We start from the raw sequence: 14,927 nt of genomic DNA on the forward strand, positions 1-14,927 counted from the left end.
AACTGAGCTAGTCTCTGGTACCCTAGTTCTCCAGCTGGCTTGGATTAGAAGTATTTGGGGCAATCTCAGTTGTTAAACTCACTTCTGAAAGAAGCTTGATCCCTAGGGGAACTTTAGATGCTCCTACTTGTATTGTAAAGAAAAGGAAGCACCTTCAGTTACACATAAAAAGAAGGGATTGGTGCTTTATGCTTAGAGGGGTCTCAGTGATAAACTGCCTCTATGCTTTACATTCACATTTGAATTCCTTAAGAAGTTACATGATTTGCCCAAAGTCCCATAGCTACCTAAAGCAGAGTCTGTGTTTCGTTTATCATGAAATCTACAAAGGTGGGATTATAAAGGTTGCTTAATTTCCCCAGATATGTCAGATCCAACATATTTGTCATTCAAAACTATTTAAGCAACAACCATTACTAAGCATTACCATTCCATGTGCCAGAAAGCTGCTTGTCTACAGCAAGCTTTCCCATCAACTCTTCAGTCCCTTCCAGATACCTCATTTCTAATCCTTGCTGAAAATGACTTTGGGAAGCCCCTCCCCTGCTAATGGCTTCTCAGTGTCTGTGACAATGAATGAATTTCCAATTGGAAAGTCACAGAGGAAGACTAAAAATAAGATTCCCAAACCCCAAGACAAAACTGAGGTGCAGCATCTTCATTTTGGGTAGTAGCTGAGAAACAATTCTGCAAAGACTCTCATTTTCATGAATGCTGGAATTGGAAAGCACTGGTGATGTGGTCATCCCACACACTCATCAGAAAGAAACTTTATCGCCTCCCACACTCCATCCCAGAGCCTTTCTCCAAAGAGCTGAGTGTGGGAATTGGCTTCAAGTCAAGTCGACGTTATTTTTGAAATCCTCTAGCTAGCTTACTTGGAAATGTCATAGTGTTGGGACATGTGCTTTCCCAGCCATACTGAGGGGTCTGCCCATATGGATGCATGAAGCTGCGCAGTGCACTTGTGTACTTTTAGACACACACACACACACACACACACACACACACACACAAACACACAAACACAGATGCTCAGTCACTGCAAAGGAGCAGCCTCCTGGTGCCTGGAGCTCTCCTCAGGCATCCTTACTAAGAGCATCCCAAAGTGAATTTCTGTTTACTTGTCACCTATATCATGCTCCAGAACACCAGGTGTGAGAGACACAATAATGTGTTACCAAAGATGTCCACATTCTCATCCCCAGGACCTGTGAATGTGTCATGTTCCATGGCAAAGGAGAATGAATGAGGCATATGGAATGGAAGTTGCTAAATAACTGTCTTTAAAGTAGAGAGATTTGGGGAGGAAGATTACCTGGGTAGTCACAGTGAATTCACAAGCATTCTTAAAAGTGAAATAGGGAGGCAGAAGAGAAGGTCAGAGTGATGTGATGTGATGAGGACTCAACCAGCCATTACACACTTTGAATATGGAGACGTGAGCCAAGGAATGTCAGCAGCCTCTAAAAGCTGGAAAAGGCAAGAACGCACAAAATAGATTCTCCCATGCTGCCTCCAGAAGGTAACATAGCCGTATAGATATCTTGATTTTAGCCCAGTGAAACGCATGTTAAACTTCTGTTAATATAGTAAATTTATGTTGTTTTAAACCACTGTGTTGTGGTATAAACTGTAGCAATAGAAAACTGATACACTAACAGGAGAGAAGAAACAAAGACAGGCTGGGTGCTGCAGCTCATGCCTACAATCCCAGCACTTTGGGAGACTGAGGGAGGCACATTGCTTGAGCTCAGGAATTCGAGGCCAACCTGAACAACGTGGCATAAACCCCTAATAAAGATACAACAAATAAGACAGGCATGGTGGTGCAATGCCTGTAGTCCCAGCTACTCGGGAGGCTGAGGCAAAAGCATTGCCTGAGTTTGGGAGATTGAGGCTGCAGTGAGCCGAGATTGCACCATTGCACTTCAGCCAGAGTGACAGAATGGGACCCTGTCTCAAAACTAAATAAGAAAAGACAAGACAAAGAGAGAAAGGAAAAGCATTGTTATGCTCCCTCTTTATATCCTCCTTGGGCAATTTATAGACCTTCTAAAGATGTATCAGGAAATCTGTGGAAGACCTGGACCTAGAGAAAACTTGCTGATCTGTTTTGCATTCTAGCTCCCCTCTATATTTCTATTCTAGCAACATGCTACCTGGAAGGAATGTAATGTACCTAGAGCTCTCAGCCCAAAGCGTGGGATATAGTAAGCACTAGCAAATGTTCTTATGATCATCAAGGGCCCACAGGCTTTCCGGTTTGAACTTGGATGAACTTGAGAAATGGTAGGCTGGTACCCCAAGGTATGCCTGCCATTCCCAATCTTCTGCTGAGCACTGTGACCTCTTCTAACAGTTCTCATTCTGCAATTTATGTTCCTCGCATTTGGTTGTTTGGGAATTCAGCATGCATGTGAGCTGGGTTCATTGCATTGGCAATTTCAGAAAGCCTACTGTGTGCCCTTCCAGGTCAGGGGAGACCAGTGGGAAATGCCTAGAAAAAAATGGTTTTCAATAAAAACAAGGATAGGTGATGTTTGAGATCTCACTATCTGTCAAGCATTATGCTTTACTTAAATTATGTAATTGGAGCTTCACTGCAGTACTATGAAGTAGATGGTACTCTTATCCCCATTTCAACAACAAAGTTGTTGACTTATCTGCCCAAGATCACTTACCTCGTTAATTACCTATCTGGACTTCAAACTCAGGCTGCCTCAGTCAGAACTCACACTCCTGACCATTATTCAAACCTGTCCCTACTGCTCAAGCTGCAGGAAAGGAATTAAGGTGGAAGGCTTAGAGTTGTTTCACTTCCATGTGGCTGTAGCAGAGCCCCGGGCCCCTGATGAAGCCCTTTGCCAGCTGTACCCTGACATTCTTTCTCACATGTCGCCAGGTTTGTAACCCTAGGTGTGCCTCCTGTTAAGTGAGGCTAATAGCAAAGTGCTAGGGCTGCATGGCTTAGTGCTCCCTGGATCCAGGCAGAGGTTGACTTTCCCTGCACTTTGCAAGGGTTTTTTGTTGTTGTTGTTAACGGTTGTATGTTTGTTTGATTGTTTCGGTTTTGTTTTTTGATGGAGACGCAGACTACCTGGTTTCAGTGACCTTTCTCTTTCCTCTCTCCCTGTCCTTTGTTCTGCCATATGGACAGCTGTGGAGGCTTCACACACCTGCTTCATTTCACAGCCCCCATCAATCCTGGCCACTGACCCTCGTTGCCCTTTTCAGGATATATATCTTTTCTGGTTCTGCAAGGAGCACAGGCTTTCCAGCTAAATTAAGTTTTAATCTTTATCGAAGATGTTCACTGAAATCTCTTCTGTCCCAGATCTTTCCGTAGGCCAGACCCAACCATGTGGAAATGTATAAACCTGCTGAGGGACATCCAACCCACTTCCCAGACTGTAACCAGCTCCCCTCTTCTTTGCTTGCTCTGAACTACTGCCTTTCTCTCTAACCTTTTCTGCTTTTTTTTTTTTTAAACCTAATTTGGCAGGGTAGCTCAGTCTTCATTTTGTTGCTGCTACCTGGATTGCCCACGCGTTCTACACTCCCTCTGTGTCTCCATTAAACCACATTGCTTCAGGGTGTTCTTTTGGCCCGCTTCCCTCTGACTCCCTTCCCAGAGTTGTTTGGGGCTATTTGACCCTGGACTTGCCTCTTTTCTGATGTCTCCACTAGAAAGGGAGACCAGACAATTAGTTACGAGATAACTTAAAAAGATTTCCCTTTTCAGAAGGAGCATACCCAATTTCGTTTCCTAAAAGCCACCCCCTGGCTGAAGCACAGAAGTGGCTAAGGGCGTTGGCCTTGTTCTGCGTTTTCCTCGTGAAGACCTTGGTGAGCCCAGCCGTGTCTGAGGTTCCCCAGCTCCAAGGCTCTTCTTTAATTTTTGAATGAGGTTTGTGCCTTAGTCCTTCAGCTGTAGAATGGGAAGTGACCAAAGGCACTGTCCATCATGCAAGGTACCTCGAGGTGTCTACTGCCAGGGTACCAAGCACAAATCAAGTGCAGCTGTCTCCAGCCCCTGCACGGACCACCTTTCAGGGCCTCTTCTCTTTGGCAGTGTGGTTGCCTGAGTGCTCCTGCAGGGCACACTCTATCTGGCTGGGCTCTCCTCCGTACCATGACACGTCTCTCTGTTGGAGTCCTATGTACGCCACCATGGAATCGGCGCCTCATGCGTTCCTGCCATCTGTCACAGCAGATGCGGAGACTGCAACACTTCTAGCTTAGGAGGGCATCCAACACCCTTGTGGGGTCTTTAAAATTCACAGCTAACAGTCGGAGCCTGTGCTTTCATGAAACCCCTCTTAAAGTCAAGATTTAGCAGTTGGTTGCCATAGCAACTTCCCTCATCAAGTCTGAACTCCTTTCGCTGGAGATGGCCAAACTGGTTTTGTGGAGGAATATAGACGAGGGACGTTTGGTGGGTTCCAGAAATGAGGATCCTGTGAGAGGCAAATTTTGGAGATCCTCAAAGTCTAGCATGGTTTGAAAATTTCTCTGTTTCTTGGACTTTGGGCTGAGGCTGCCGTTGTGTGGAGGAAAGCTTGATTGGTGGTCGGCAGTCTGTCCCCACATTGTAATGAGTGATAGAAGCCTCATAAGGAGATAATGACTACGAAGGCAATTTGAGAAGGTAAATGTACTATACAAATGCTAGGTATTGCTGTCATTAGGAAAATAAGGCTCGGCTTGAACTCTGAGTTGTTAGTGCATTTATTTTTGCATGTTTTGTGGTAACTAGGTATCAAATGTGGAAGAGAGCTACCATTTTTGTCAATCCCTAATTCTAGGCAAGGTGTCTAGCTGAGACCATTCTAAGAGTCAGAGTGATGGCTTTGACAAACTACTAAGATTACTTCCTGCTTCTAAATGTTATACCCATGGCTAACTGTTCACACAAGGACAACCGGGAGAGTATTTTTCCCTAAGGGAGAAGCATATTTGAGACCTTGACCCATTTATTGGCTTACATGTCTGCCTCTTGGGAGTGGGGTATAAATATCTGTAAATATAGGACAAATCCATTAATTAATTTGTTATTTTCTACTGCACAGCATTTGTCAAAGAAGACTAACCTCGTTCCTGGTTTCTGCCCTGTGTAGCTTATAGTCTAGCACCCATGCTTTCTTTGGAATTGAGAAGGTGTGAGGCCAGCCTCTTGGTACTGTCTTCTTTTGCCCTCCCCAGTAACTGCCTTCTTTATCTTTCCTTTCATCAGGTAAACAGCCTCCATCCACAAACCTTAACCTTAGCCACCTAATTTCAAGCCTGGTTTTTCTATTTTTGACTCAGAGCCCCCTGACCATTTCTAGATACAGCTCAGTACCACTGAAGCCAATAACGTTGAACCTATGGGTGCAGCCCATGTGGAAGCTAGAATTCGCCATACAGGAGACAATGTCCTGATCAAATACTCCCTATTTTTTTTTTAAATGAAGAGGTTTTCACTCTACTCCTCAGCACATTGAGCTGAACAGCTATGGGGGACAAAAATGGTGTGATCTGGTAGTGAGGCTCTGATGGTTAGTCACATGTAGGTCAATCTTGAAACGAATGGCTAAGCTAAGATGCTAAAAAAAAAAAACCTTTGCTCAGGCCCTCTCCAATACATTCCCACTTAACTGTGAGGCCCCTTCACTTCGTTTTTATTGGGTTTTATCTTCAGAAAGAGAAAATAGCACTCAAAGCTATTATTCTATTTATATCCTCTTAAAGTGCTTCTTTCTTGAGAGTTAAAGAAATGGTATGCCCATCATTTCAGTAGGACATGGCACGTTCGTTATTTACAAATTTCAGAAAGTCACACTTTGTTCTTTCACAAGCTATAAATTAAATAACTAGCGATTAAAATAGTAGGAACTGGTGTTGTAGTGTAACTGGCCTCAGTAGTTTAGGCTACATGTCATTGCATAAAGAATTAGTAATATAAGGAGGCAGCAACAACTTTCTTCAAAATCAGTAGTAAATAGAGTAATGATTCTTAATCTTTTGGGGATCTTGGATTTGCCTGTCAATCAGATGAATGTTATGGGACCCTGCCTCAAAAAAATGCATATACGCACATATACGGTTTTGCATGAAATTCCAGAAGATTCGCGGATTCCTTGGTATGTTAATGGAATAACAAATTATAATGAAACTAGTGATATTCTAAACAAATATGGAATTGTAGATGATTCTTCTGGTGACCCACTCCCAGATAATTAATCATTTTTGCTTAAAAGCTAAAACCCAGAGTTCCTCTAAAACCATAATAGATTTAAGAGGCCTCCTGTATATGCAGTAGTTATTCTGTGAGCTTGCAGCCTGGCATGATGGGAGAAAAAAGTCTGGAATCAGAGAGACATAGGCGCAAATATAACTCTGTCACTTATAAGCTGTCTACAAGTCTTCAGTTTTCTCAAGCCTGTTTTTCCCATTAGCATAACATAGCCAGTAATACCTACTTTCTAAGATTCCTAGAAATATTTGGTGAAATAATTCACTTTATGCAATTTTTAAATATTATTATTATCTAGTATGTGCCTTGTGGTATACTGGGCATTGATAAAATAAAGATGAAAAAGTCCCCTTTTCCTCAAAGGATTGTTGGTCTTTGTGCTTACAGATTACATATAATAGGTGCTTTGTAAATGTTAGATTCCTCTTCTAGTGAAAATTATCACATACTGGGAAGTGGAGAGATTGGTGGGAATATTCATTTATGTGAGTGGTGGAAAGGGGAGTATATGACATAACAGAACTTCCTGCCTCATGCTAATATCAGAGTAAGAGTTTATCCTATTTCATGTAAATCTTTACAAGCACAGACATGTTAATCAATTCCTTCATGTTTCTCTTTCTTCCTCCTTAACCCTGCTTCGAAGGGGAATGCCTCTGCTATGAAGGCTACATGAAGGATCCAGTACATAAGCACCTTTGCATTCGGAACGAATGGGGGACGAACCAGGGGTAAGTGAGGATGTGATGACTTAGCTGGCTCCCACATGCCACTGCTTCTAACACAGACATGATGTGGAGTAACTGCATGGAGAGGAATAGAGCTCTATATTGTGCCTATATTCTGAACAGCAAATGGGTAAAAATGTCACTATGCCTTTCCATATTTATACCATTCTAGTGACGTCCATATCATCTTTTTCTTCATTTACGAGTCAAGAGATGATGCCTCTGACTCGCAGCCCTGTAGCTTCCAGCTGGGTTCTGAAAATCAAGCTGTCCCTCTCTTCCTTTTCACACTGCTGCCAGCCACGAGGATTCCACAGGCAGAATTTAGCTGATGATTTTGTTGGAGACAAACGAAACCACAGAGACTCCAGTGTAGCTCTCCCAGATCCTGATGAGCTTTGCAAGACTGACATGAGTGGAAATTTGTTTTCACCAGGACTGTCAGCAAGGGTGACATACAGAGACTCAGGAAGTACTCTTTGTTGAATAAGAGAGTAATTTTGCCTGATCCCCAATTATCATTTCTCAGTGAGACTTTTGTTTTCCCCTAGACACACACAAGTGGGACAAAGTAGTTATCTTGTCTATTCCTTTTTTATTTTTTACATTTTGAATATTTTTATTGGGACAAAAAATACATAGCATACAATGTATCATTTAACCATTTTTAAGGATACAATTCAGTGGCATTAAGTACATTCACATTGTGCAAGCATCCCATTATTCACTTTCTATTCCCCCCACCTTTTTTTTTAACTGTGACATTGTCTTGCTCTGTTGCCCAGGCTGGTGTGTAGTGGCATAATCATAGCTCACAGTAACATTCAACTCCTGGTCTCAAGCTCTCCTCCTGCCTCAGCCTCCCTAAGTGCTGGGATTATTGACATGAGCTACTGCACCCTACCCTCTATTACTTTTTAAAAGCAACTTTCTACTTTATTTTAGATGCTCAGAGTTTACTTTCTGCACTGGCTGGGTCCTGAAGGAGGATGGGAGGAGAAGGGGATCAATAAATATGAACTAATAATAGCATCAATGGAATAGAGAAAACTAGAAAGAAATCGAGGCAAAAGGTATCGTGGAGTGGTTGCTTGGATTGAAAGTTAGATACATGTTTGCAGCTTGGCAGGTGGAAAAAAGAAACCAGTGTCATTTCAGACATTGCCATGGAGGACTCACATCCCTGAGGTCAATGATCTGCCCCTACCATGTGATTCTGACGAGACCAAACCTAGAATATTGAATGTAATTCTGGACTCTCAAAGCAATAAATATGGTGACAAATGGGTGAGCATTTGGAGAAGAGCAATAAAAATGATTGAAGAGCCTAAGGGAGTGATTTATGATAAAGGGATAGAAGAACTCAACTCTGAGAACTTAGCCAGCTTATGACTAAGTCAAGGCATGATAGATGCCCATAGATGTTAGGAGAGGGCAAATGTTCTGGAACAGGTTGAAGTTGAGGGATAAGGACAAGAGAGAATGAAGTTAGGGAAAAGAAATCTGAGCCACAGGTCAGAAAACTTGGAGAAGTCAAAATGCCATGAAATTTCTCTGTTCATGAAAATGAAGAATTGCTCAGTTTTGACAGAATTTGAGGTCATATTACAGAGACAGCCCACAACATTTAGAGGAAGGTGTTTGTAGAAGGGCAGCTACATAGCAGGCAGCCTGTTTTTGAAAGACTGGGGAGAAGGACAGAAGGTTTGGCTGATAGAAGTGCATTGGGATATGAATGAATAATACCACTGGCTATTTAAATTCTATGGAGTTCCCTTACCCTCTTTGCCACTGAAATGTTGGCATAGTATCTGGGGATGCAAAATTTTAGCTTATGGGATGGCTAAGAATCGCAGTTGACTGTGGTTCTTACTGATTAAAATAGTGTAAGTGGTGATAGATAACCAGTCTCTGTCTCTTAGCTGCTGACTTGCTGCTGGAGGAAACAATGACAAAACATCATTTCACTTAGGCCCTGAGTGATCCAGGCTGGCTCGCCGGAGTGATTGGATTTGGTGGTGAATCGCTCAAGCCTCCACATCCCTAGCGTTGTAGACAGCTCATGGGAGGATGGGTCTGACTTGACTTGATAATTGCATAAGCCTTCATCCTTCCTCTGGCTGTATGTAGAGACAGTCTTAGGATGTAGACAAGAGCCTCAAGGGAAATGGTCGAGGCCCCAGCATAAGCGTCATTTGAAACAAGGCAGGCTAAAGCAGTGAGTTATAGACTGACAGGAACATTAGCCCCAGGAAATAGACATGAAGACCTAATCTATCATTTCTATCTTCAATTTCCATTATTCTTTGATCATCACTGTCTATGAGGTCTCATTTTGGACACTAATAAAATAATGGAGCAACAGTTAGGAGGAGGAAAAAAAGTGACTACCTTGAGAATAATGGAACCAGGAGCGATAAGCAGTGTGAGTTTATATGTATATGGTATTTAAAAAGCTCCAGACAAATGACTGTATTTTTTCTCATAAAATGACAAGGTAAGTGTAAAGTGTAAGATGCCATACATCTTGATTTAAATCAGGGATCTGATGCCATATTTCTTTAAATGATTCTCAAAAAATTAATAGAAATTGGTTTGAACATGAAGACTGTCACTCGAATTGAAAACTGTCTGACAGATTGCCAACTAATGGTACATATTGGTGTATTGTGGAAAAATCAATGCTATGTCTGATTTTCCTGAATATTTTATTTAATTCTCCTGAAGTGGGGGCAAGCAGCCCATGTATGAATGTTTTTCACTTCACATTCTTGTATTGCATACATTAAAATAGCTCAACAGTTTCTTGGAGTAGAACAACCAAACCCTAGGCCAGTAATAGTTAAAATAAATTTTTTAGTGAAATACCAAGGTCAGTGTATGAGGAGAAAAGTAGCAATAAGCCTTTATGACTTTCAAACAAGGAAGAAAAAATTGATCAAGGACACTAATACAAGAAGTTGCAAACTGATTTTTTTTTTTTGAGGGAGAAGAGTGACACCTGCAACTTTAACCAGCCTCTGCCTCGTTCTAGTTACCTGGTCCTGAATGTGCATGTGTGTGTGCATGCACGTGTGTGCATGTATGCTGTGTGTGTGTGTGTGTGTGTGTGTGTGTGTGTAGTGTGTAGTGTGTGAGTGTGGGTGGTGCCTGTGCATTATGTATGTACATGTGGTATGTGTGTGATTGTATGGTGTGTGTGTGTGTGTGTGTGTGTGTGTAGTGTGTATGTGAGTATGGGTGGTGCCTGTGCATTATGTGTGTACATGTGGTATATGTTTGATTGTATACTGTGTGTGTGTGTGTGTGTGTGTGTAGTGTGTATGTGAATGTGGGTGGTGCCTATGCATTATGTCTGTACATGTGGTATGTGTGTGATTGTATGCTGTGTATGTGTGTGTGTGCGTAGTGTGTATGTGAATGTGGGTGGTGCCTGTGCATTGTGTGTGTACATGTGGTATGTGTGCAGTTGTGTGGTATGTGTGTGTATGTGTGTGAGTATGTGCAGGACAGGAAGCCAGTTTGTTTATAGTGATCCTTTCACCACTCCATCATTTACTCTCCCACTCATTTGCGTTTCCAACAAATATTTGCCCCATTATCTATTGCGGTCCATAGTATGCTAGGTTGTTATTTATAGAAGGCAGTGTGGTTCCTGCTCCAGAAGAACTAACAGTCTACGCAGATAATTGAAAGCATAAGTAACTGCAATGAAATCTGAGACTTATTAAAATAAAGGTGTGAGAAAAGTCTGTGGGATTGAAGTTTAAGGGGTGACTTACATGAGGTCAAATAATCTGGAACAGGGCCTCATGGGGAATTTGGATTGTGAACTGTTCTACTTGCCAGATAAAAAAGGTCGTTCTAAGCCAAGGGAACCAGCATGTAGAAAGGTACAGAGACACGAGAAATGTGTTTTTTTCAGGAATTGTAAATGAAAAGCTCAATGTAAAATAAGAATTCAGTTTACAGGGACAAGATAAGAGGTTGGGAAGGTGATGACAGACTAGATAGCAAAGAGCTGTTGTTTACTAAGGTTGTGGACATTAAAGCTCCCATGTACTGGACCCTAGAACCACTAGCAGGAGGGAAGGGCAAGTCCCAGGTTTACTCTCACTGCACATCGCTTTTTTAGGACCTTTCGTATCAAATTTAAATGATCTTAAAAAGCAAAGAAACAAACACAAAACTTCTTGGGGTTACCTAGACTTTTATTTATCTGGATTATCTCAGCAAAACATATTCCTGCAATTATCCTGTAGATAAAAGGCTTTAAGACCAAACAACCAAGAATGACAGCGAATTGGAGACCATATACAGAAAGCATGTGAATCAAGGGGGTTGCAGTCATCTCCTGGCATCTCTAGTTCTGCCACAATTGCTCAGGGAGAAGTGAGGCAGGTTGAAACATTCATGTGTTGGTCTTACTGGTAAAGCTAGCCACTCCAGCTTGGCCAGGTGACAGGGACCAGGTGGCAGATTATAAGATCATTGAATTCATTGCACAAGAATTCCTATTCACTAAGAGTAAAAATAGCTTCAGAAAGATTTAAACAAAGTCATGGATGACAGATTTCTAATGGGTTATTAAAAGAACATGTAATGTTTGAGGTTACATCCTTGGTCTTTGAGGTTGGCAACAAAATCAATCATTCCCTGCCACAACATCCCCTGTGACCCTGTTGCCAGACATAGGACCCAGGGTGGAAAGGTCTTACCGCTGCACAATGGCTTACCACATCTTCTGTCTCCCCTGCATGAATTCACTGAATAACTCCTTGGCCTGCTGTCCCTGTGGCTGCATGCACACAGCCAGCGATTATTAAAGTCTGTGTTTGATATTTGTTTGCTAGGACAACAAGGACAAATTGAAAATTTTCACAGAATGGAATTGAAAACAATAAATGAGGGTGGAGGAGGCAAGAGAGATTGATTTACATGAAAATATTAGAGGAGGAAAAACAGATTTATTTAGCTACTTTGGAGATGATTACGAAAGACTATAATCATGGTTTTTTTTTGGTTAAATTAAAAGTGCACCCAAGGGCCTCTAGATACATTTTTCAGAATATCACAATTAGGTTAAATTCATGTATCTGAAAGATTTCCAGTAAATAATAGCCTGATTTCTTATTCTGGCATCTCAGAGGGCAACACCAAGGAGATTCCCCACTAGAGAAATATAAAATATCACTAGATTTCAATGCTGAAGGATGGAGTGATAATTCATGAGTTGGGAAGCAACCTGCTGTGGAAAATGAGCAGGTGTTTCTCCAAGGTGTTAGAAGCTGTTGTCAGGAATGGTCCTGCTCATCAGAATACTTCTTCCTTTCACTGCCTGCTGGAGGCAATGCAGTTACCACGGCATGCCAGGTAGGTGCACACAGACACACACACTTTCACTTGCCCATTACATGGCCCATGCTGCCTTCGTATGTCATTCCCATTGTCCCAGGTGCATACTATCTCTCCTTCTATTTCTACAGCTTCTTCCTACTTCTCACCTGCTCAGAAGTGACTGCTTAGGGATTCCATATCTTTATAAGGAGCAAGTGTCCCAAACCATAGAAGCAGGATTCCACTTGAAGCCTAGAATGAAGACTGTGTTCCTCATGACTGGCCTCAGCTCCTCCATCTTGCTCAAAACATGTCCTTGACAGGAGGTGATTTTATTTTGGCCTGTCTGAAAGATGTCATTCTTAACAGTTCCCTAGAGACCACTAACAGGACAAAGGCCACATCTGGTGCATAGGATATCTTTGCCTATGAGTCCAAGGCATGAGGTGAGGCCAACCTTCACTAATTACTAAAAAGGATACAAAATCAATCCTGACTTCTCCTGGCCACCTAACATCAAGCAGGAACTTCCTCTCAGCTATCTGTCAATCAAAGTGTAAATGCTTAGACTTTTTCAGGACAGCGACTGGCATGTTGAGCTGTAGCTCTGATTCCAAGCCCAAGTCTTAGGTCATGTCTGTTTTCTTTGACCAGCCTAAAGTCTCTTCAGAAGTGACTCAGGTGGGGTCAGACACTGCTGTGAAATAGGAAGTTTCTGACTCTTTCCCTATTTCTAATTCATCATCTGGCTGTTACTTCCCCCATTCCTTTGCTGGTTTCCATGTCACTGCTATCCCATTCACCTTCATCCAACCCCTCAAACAAGATTTGCCGACCAGACTCTGGCTGCTCCTTTATCTCTGGGTGCCCTCCTCTTCTGCCCTCCAGCCCAGACTTCATTGTCTGTGCCCAGCTTCTGTCGTTGCCTTGCCATTCACAAATTGGATTATCTTCCCATTAGCTCTCTTTTAATTCTTCTCCTGGTCTCTCTTCTCCTCTCTCGTCATTATCACTTATTGCTAACAATGGTTTCCAGCATATTCATTTGGCCATTTATTTTATTCCACCTCTTCCTCCTTCTCTTTTTTCCTTCCCCTCTTGCTCTTCCTCTCCCTCTCTCTCTCCCTCTCTCTCTCTCTTCCTCTCCCTCTCTCTCTCCCTCTCCCTCTCTCTCTTTTTCTCCCTCTCCTTTCTCTCCCTCCTCCTCTTTTTCTCTCCCTCTCCCTCTTTCTTCCTCTACCCCCTCTCTCTTTTTATCTTCCTCTCTCCCACTCCCTCTCTCTTTCTTCCTCTCCCTCTCTTTTCCTCTCCCCCCTGCTCCCTCTCTTCGTCTTCCTCTTCCTCTCTCTATCTCTCTCCCTCTCCCTCTCTCTCTTTTCTCCCCCCTCTTTTACCTTTATCTTCTCCTCTTCCACCAGGGGTCAATGAAGATGTGACTACCCTTTCTCTTACCTTCTTCTGTGTCAAGCAGACCAAAGGGGCGCTTGGAATTAAACCTAAAGCTCTCAGTTTCTTCTCTCTAAAGATGCCCTGCTGACACCTAATTCTGGTAGAAATATTGTCCCTTTAAAGGAAAAAGGACCCTTCCCTGGGTGAGCAGGCAGGCACTAAATGCTTGAAAGTAAGTCTTTACCTACCAGGATTTCCTCCACAGATAGACTTAAGAGGATCATCCCCTCTAGTTGACTTAGGAAACTCTTCACCTCCTTCTCAGGGATTTTCTCAAGTGAAAACATATTTAACTTTTGTGAAAATTGACCAATGTTCACAAAACCCTTGTGGTCAGTCAGCTGAATACAGTGATACACTTTGTTCTTTGTAAAGGACATCAGGCTAAGAGCACGTCTCTCCAGCAATGGAGGGCTAAAACCCAACCCATGCTTGCTAAGACAAGCCAACCCTGAGACAAAGGGCGCATCTGTCCAGATGAGTACTTTTTTCTGATTTACACAAAGGCCCTTGATGAGCTAGTGCTGAAACTGTGGTCATTTTGAGTGATGCCCTTTGCTCCCCTCTTAGAGGCAATTATAACCTCCTTGTTTACTCAGGGTGATACAAGAACAAAATGTGCCCTAATGAGCGACTCCTGCATACTGGTCCATAGAGCAGCTACCTAAGTATCATCTGATTTCAGACTTCTGCCCCCACCCCAAGATTTAAATTTCACAGGTCTAGGAGATGGCCCAGAATGTGTACATTTGACAAGCTCCCCCAAATGTTTCTGAAGCGCAGCCAGACTTAAGAATGCTTCTTAAGCAAGACATGGAGTCTCCAGACACCTCGAGAAGGTATCCTTTTGTCAGTGTAGTAACTTTTTCCAATGAAAGTAAGAATGAGCTTGTAGACGAGTGGCTGAATGCAGCTTTAAAGATCCTTGCATTTTACTAATTGGGAAGTGGAGCGCCAGAGAGGTGCAGTAACTTACTCAAGATCACATAGCTCATAGTAAAGCCTCCTAGTAACTGCTGGGTATTAGAGACAAGACAGCTGGTTAAATAAAGATTTAAAGGAGAGGGCGATGTGAAGGGCATAAAATGCTCTGAAAGTCAGGGATCAGCTGTAGATGGGAGGTGGACAGTCTGCAGTTGACAGCCTGCTTCTCTCCATCCTGCTTCCCCAGGACG

General features: G+C 42.6%; 1 protein-coding gene across 3 annotated transcripts in view; it reads left to right on the forward strand.

Annotated features, from left to right (window-relative positions):
- The window catches only part of ASTN1 (astrotactin 1), a 318,993-nt gene that overhangs the window by 158,701 nt on the left and 145,365 nt on the right, over window positions 1-14,927 (forward strand). For all 3 annotated transcript variants that reach the window (XM_074389834.1, XM_074389833.1, XM_003925340.4), the window contains exon 8: window positions 6,885-6,969. In XM_074389834.1, coding sequence (XP_074245935.1) covers window positions 6,885-6,969 — 85 coding nt within the window. The remainder of the gene's footprint in view (window positions 1-6,884; window positions 6,970-14,927) is intronic.

Source organism: Saimiri boliviensis, chromosome 19 (assembly GCF_048565385.1).
Source record: "Saimiri boliviensis isolate mSaiBol1 chromosome 19, mSaiBol1.pri, whole genome shotgun sequence".
NCBI lineage: Eukaryota > Metazoa > Chordata > Mammalia > Primates > Cebidae > Saimiri > Saimiri boliviensis.